General features: G+C 43.3%; 1 protein-coding gene across 9 annotated transcripts in view; it reads right to left on the reverse strand.

The window, feature by feature from the left end:
- LOC103019325 (uncharacterized) overlaps positions 1–5,269 on the reverse strand; it is a 192,709-nt gene extending 187,440 nt beyond the window's left edge. For all 9 annotated transcript variants that reach the window (XR_009007192.1, XR_009007196.1, XR_009007191.1 and 6 more), the window contains exon 1: positions 5,061–5,269. Coding sequence is in view for 6 of the 9 variants with exons in the window: in XM_057541217.1 (XP_057397200.1) it covers positions 5,061–5,154 (94 nt within the window). In the remaining 3 variants the exon portion in view is untranslated. The remainder of the gene's footprint in view (positions 1–5,060) is intronic.
- Positions 5,270–6,149: the final 880 nt, after the last annotated feature.

Here is a 6,149-nt window from a genome sequence, read left to right on the forward strand (position 1 = left end):
TCTGGAGATGGAGCTTTCTGGCCCGGCTTTTACTTCTGAAAGGGCCACAGAAATGAGACACAACTTTAGAGCTGAAACTTTTTATGCTTCTATACTTAAAGTGAAAGAAAGTCTATAGGTGAACGTCAGTGATAAAGTTCCTTGTCAATGATCTCCTGAAGTCTATGAAATCTAGGAGTCAAGATGCCCATCTGTCAGTTAATCCTCAGTGGTGGAATATTCTATAGCAATTCTGTCCCACACATTTGGAGTGGTAGGTCTCTGATACCGAGCAGGGCCCTGGGCTGGGGCTCCTGGGCACAAAGCCCTTCTGTGTCCCCCATTTCTTTGATTACAGGAAGGAGCCTTCATTCAGCCTCCATGACCTTCCCTGAGTCCCAGTGGGCAGACTCAAGCAGTTGTTAATTAGGGAAGGGAGGGGATGCGAGACCAGGGAGAAACAAACAGTCAAGAGAAACAACAGTGCAGCCTTGGGGCAAGGTCCTGGTTCCCCATCAAGGGATACAGACAACAATATCTTTGAGCTGTTTTGCAGACACTGAAACCCCTTCCAGGTGGGAGAAGTTAATGACGGTACGCTACCCACAAGCATGTAGACCCCAGACCAGTTGGAACCTGAAGGTTGATGATGTTGACTCCTACTTACCTCACCACCAACCCGTCAGAAGAATGTCCACAAGCTCATCATGCCCATCATGAACCATTCCAATAAAACTTCTCACTATCCTCTCCAAGTGGGGACACATAGTTTTTCGAGGCAGGAGCCCACTGTGTCCCCCTTTGCCTGGCAAAGTAATAAAGCTATCCTTTTCTACTTCACCCAAAAATATGTCTCTGAGATTCAATTCAGCACCGGTGTACAGGGAAGCTGAGCTTTCGGTACCATCTCCTAAATAACCAAAATATCACAGAGACCAAAATGCTTCATATAAATGGAAACTACTATTTGTAAAAACACACTGCTTATCAACGCTCCCCAGCACGTCCTTAGAAGCTATGAAATTAAATTAACACTTTTAGGAAAAGGATCGAATGTGTGTGTGTACACACACTCAGAGACATATACTTCAGAGCTGTCCCCGAATATGCCACCTTTCACAGACTTGGTCAACTCTTCAGCAACATGGGGTAATAACATCTTTCAAGCATTAAGCTTTTAAAAAGTGAATGAGGCCATTTTATTCGGTGGAAAAGAGAGGCGTGATTTAGAAAGCAGCATACAACTGTCCAGGTTGGAATACAATCCAGTCATGAGTTCTCATTGCCTCTGTCAATGGGTGTGGTAACCCATCTCCAAGGACAGCTCCCAACAGGTCTTCCCCTCCCTATAGGCACACACTCAACAGACGGAGAGCCTTTGTGCTCCCCTGACTCTGGGTTGGTCTTGTGACTTGCTTTGCTCAACAGAACACGGCACAAACAACATTCTTGTACTTTCAAACCCAGGTCTTAAGAGGCCTGGAAGCTTCTACTTCCTCTCTTGGAAGCTAGCTGTCACATGAAAATTTGACTACCCAGATGGAAAGAGAGGTCTGAAGCCATCATGGTCAGTCGAGCCCAGCTGAGCTCCCAGCTGAATGCAGCTGCATGGCTGAGCCCAGGCAAAAAAAAAAAAAAAAAAAAAAAAAAAAACCCAGCAGATGAACCCTAGTCACCCCACAGAATTGGGAAAAATAATAAATCAGTGCTGCTAAGTTTGGAGTCCTTTGCTATGTGATAATAGATCACTGAAACAATGGGTGACAAAAGATATCAAATGGCTAAAAGTGAGCCAGATCTACCATTCATCTGTGACCATCTGTGATTCTATTGGGATTCTGTAGACTTCTGCTTGCAAACTAATTCAAGTGGAGAAACAGACAGGACCTTCTCTTGTCATATTCAAACTCTAGCATTCAGTAACATCTCGCATACTGGTACTGATGTTCACAATGGATTCTGACAATTCTACTCCCAGAACCCTGTAGGGCTAGGAGAACTCTCTCCCTTGACTGGTACATGAAGCTCTCTCCCTCCCTGTATTCCCGCTTTACGTAACACAGTGCCACAAACCTGCAAATGCTGATGTAAGAAAGAGTAACAAGATGACGAATGCTGGAGTGAATGAAACTTCAGTGTGAGTACCAGGAGGGTGAAGAGAAGCTGGCAGAGGCCTTGAGCGCACTTTATGAAACAGAGCCACACAGACAGCAATGACTGCCCAGGCATGGGGCAGACTGAATTATTAGCCCCGATTCTTGACCCTTCTCTACATCCATACCCTTGCCATGAATGTGCTGTGGTCAGATGGACTTCTCTGCCCCTTGTCTTTGAGCCTGTTCACGTGACTTGATTCGGCTAGTAAAGCGTGGGTGCAAGTGACAGTGTGGGTGCCAGGTCTAAGCCTAAGCTTAAGAGGCATCATGTGTATCACTTGTACTTTTACCCTTTTGCAAAAGAAGAGCATACCCTCCCCCTTGGCTCACTGGTCCCAGGAGGAAGCTGAGAGGGACATGGAGCAGAGCCACTCCAGCTGACCAAGCAACTCGTGATCAAGAAAGACATGATTATTGCTGAATGCCACTAAGATCTTGAGGCTGTCTACTACCCAGCAATAGTTAACTAATACAAGCCTCCTTTATTAGATGCTAACATTTGCAAACTACACATGGTACTTTAGAACAACAGAAAGTCTTCCTAGCTATAAAAGTTGTAACCATATTAGCAAATGAATGGTTAGATGGCCTCATTGCCAAGCAAAATATTAATACAATATACTGAATATCACTGAATTTTTGCTCTTACAAATCTAAGGTTACCTTTCTACAGATTGTAATTTGGTATTCCACATTCTCCATAATTTAACCCTAACTTAGTTTCGTACCCAATTCCCTATCACGTATATTTTATATTCCATTCGAACTGGATTACTTGTAATTCTTGAATATGGGTCACATCACGTCTAGCCTTTCCTCATCTAGTTCCTTCCTACACCCTTCATCCGACAGGTTTAGATTCTCCAGTGCTTTAGGGCCAGGGTCAGCTGTCACCTCTATAAGAAATCTGCTCTGATCCCACCTTTTAAGGCAGTCTCTCAACCCTCTGACTCTTATCATGATGTGTATGTCTTTTCCTTTTCTGGTATTTGGCTTATTCTGCCTCATAACACTTCTTCATCCTCTTACGAAGTCCTAGAAAGCAAGGTTAATCTCTGTATCCTCCATGGCATTTAGCAAAGGGTCTGACACATCGTGTACCGGCCAGTCAATACTTTCTCGCATTAAAGAATGAGTGACGGATGGGAGGCAGCAGGAAATGACATTGAGAAAGAAATGTGGACTTTGGAGTCTGAGACATCTGATTCTATCACTTAGTAGCTGAGTAACTTTGGACCAGTTAGTCACACTGTGCCCCAGCTTCCAAATCTGTAAAATTAAGATGGCAGAGATTTCACAGGATTGTTGTGAAAATTCAACATGAAAATGAATGTAAATGCTTCTCGGTGCCTGACATATGGTGAAGGCTCCGTAAGTGGTAGCTCTAATTACAAAAATGACAATGACACAGAACCTCACATAGAAGTTTAATTTAAACAAATTCCTGATACTAGATTATTTCCTCTTAAAAGTTAAGTGTTTGAGAGTAACAGTAATGACTCTAGTTCCCATTAGCTGTCTTCCCAGAAGGTGTGGTTTCAAAGAGCTGGATTCTACTTTATTAAGACGCTCATATGTCACTCTTCTCCACAGTTCTTGTTTCTATCGGTAGTGACCACTAGAAGCAAATTTGTTCCAGGCAACAAATACATCTCCTTAAAACAAACTAAAATGAAATCTTCCTCCCTCCATATACATGAGCCCACTTGTAACAGAGCATTACCCCTTCCACATTGTTCCCAATTCTTCCCCAGGGGACTGAAACAACCATTGCAACGGATCAAAAGCTAGAGGTTGAAATGCAGTGGAATTCCTTGACAGAGACTGAATAGTGCAACTTGAGTTGTTTACATGTAAACATCATTACAATGAGGTTCTTTATCGAATAAGAGATGTAGAGGTGCTTTTATGAATAAAAGTACCATGAAAATGTCAAGTCTTGGGTATTATTGTTAAAATAATTAGCAAAAACTGCTTCATCTGCCTGGACTAACTGGAATTTTGTACAAACCCATAGCCACCCTGCATCAGGGTAATCATTGATCTTCCAAAGGACAAACTCAAGATTAGGCAAACTCAAAAGGCTGTAAGTGGCCAGGCATGGAACGTCAGTGAGTGAACTGGGCCTGATGTGCGTTCACGGGGAGGGCTCAGCCGTTTACCGGAGGCCATACTCTGACTGAACCGGCAACTGCTACCCCATTCCAGCAACGGTTGCCTCAGGAAATGGAAAATCAGTGTTGTCAGACCTTCTCAAGAAATTTGGGGTTTTGTGTGAAACATCCTGATTTTTAAAGGTCGCCTTGCTTTTTTATTTTAAAATTCTCTGGGGGCCAAAGAAAATATATTTGTAAACCAGATGTGGCCATGGGTTGGCAGTTTGTGACCTCTGCACTAGATATTCTCAAGTCACTATGAATCATCACAGGATGGTTAAAAGACGATTTCTAAGTTCACTGTAATTGTGTTTTTGAAACCGAGAATTTCTAATTCACAGAAAGAGTAATTCCTTATAAACTTATAATAAACTTCAAAAAACACGTCATTCCCTCCATTATAAATCCTTGCCCGTTTTTGGACCTCCATGTGTTCAGTCCTACAGTTCTGGACCGGGACACCCTGCGGCCACTGTCCCATGCACCTGTTTATGTCCTACTAGTTCTTCAAAGCTTGATTTAAATGTGAGCTCTGCATAAAACCTCCATGATCCTCCTCAAAGTCTTCTAGGTATAAATTATGATGAAAACTGTCCAATGTAAAAGATCTGCCTTGATTTTTATCATCTCTCATCAGCCCTCTACCCACACACCCCCATCACCCCTGCACCCCGCCCCGCCCCTCAGCAAACAGAACACAGGAACACTGCAATTGTTCACGTGAAAGGCCTGGATGGAGGGGCCAAGGATGAAATTCAACGGCACTTACCACCAAACACGTCTCCATTCTGGTAGTTCTTCCCTTTCTGGGCTTCCTCTTCATTTTGAACAGTGGCAACATGCTTCGCAGAGGCACAGCCCATAGTCTCATTCGGTCAGCTTCAGCCGGGCTGAACTGCAAAGCATCTCTACAGACACGGGGACATTTTTTTCTCTTTAGACACAAGGAAAATCCACCTTCTTGCTGAGTCGGTCAAAATGTGCACACCTGCAAGAAGAGAGCGCTAGATCAGAATGTGGGACACGAAGCCAGTGTCTCAGTCTCCGTGGTGATTCCCGCCCGACCCCACTGGACTGGGGTGCGACCAGGCGCTGAAGAAGGAAATGCAGCACGGGTCATTCTCATCTGACCCCTGCCTGAAAAGCAAGGTCAGAAGGCCTGTGCCCTGCACAACACATGGCTGGACTTTTTTTTTTTTTTAATCTTTATTGGAATATAATTGCTTTACAATGTTGTGTTAGTTTCTGCTGTATGACAAAATGAATCAGCTATATATATACACATATCCCCATATCCCCTTCATCTTGAGCCTCCCTCCCACCCTCCCTATCCCACCTCTCCAGGTGGTCACAAAGCACCGAGTTGATCTCCCTATGCTATGCGGCTGCTTCCCACTAGCTATCAATTTTACATTTGGTAGTGTATATATGTCCATGCCACTCTCTCACTTCGTCCCAGCTTAACCTTCCCACTCCCCGTGTCCTCAAGTCCATTCTCTATGTCTGCATCTTTATTCCTGTCCTGCCCCTAAGTTCACTAGTACAGTTTTTTTTAGATTCCATATATGTGTGTTAGCATACGGTATTTGTTTTTCTCTTTCTGACTTACTTCACTCTGTATGACAGACTCTAGGTTCATCCACCTCATTACAAATAACTCAATCTCGTTCATTTTTATGGCTGAGTAATATTCCATTGTATGTATGTGCCACATCTTCTTTATCCATTCATCTGTCGATGGGCACTTAGGTTGCTTCCATGTCCTGGCTATTGTAAATAGTGTTGCAATGAAGATTGTGGTACATGTATCTTTTTTTTTTTTTACTTGTTTGTTTGTTTTATATAAATTTATTTTACT

Source organism: Balaenoptera acutorostrata, chromosome 1 (assembly GCF_949987535.1).
Source record: "Balaenoptera acutorostrata chromosome 1, mBalAcu1.1, whole genome shotgun sequence".
NCBI lineage: Eukaryota > Metazoa > Chordata > Mammalia > Artiodactyla > Balaenopteridae > Balaenoptera > Balaenoptera acutorostrata.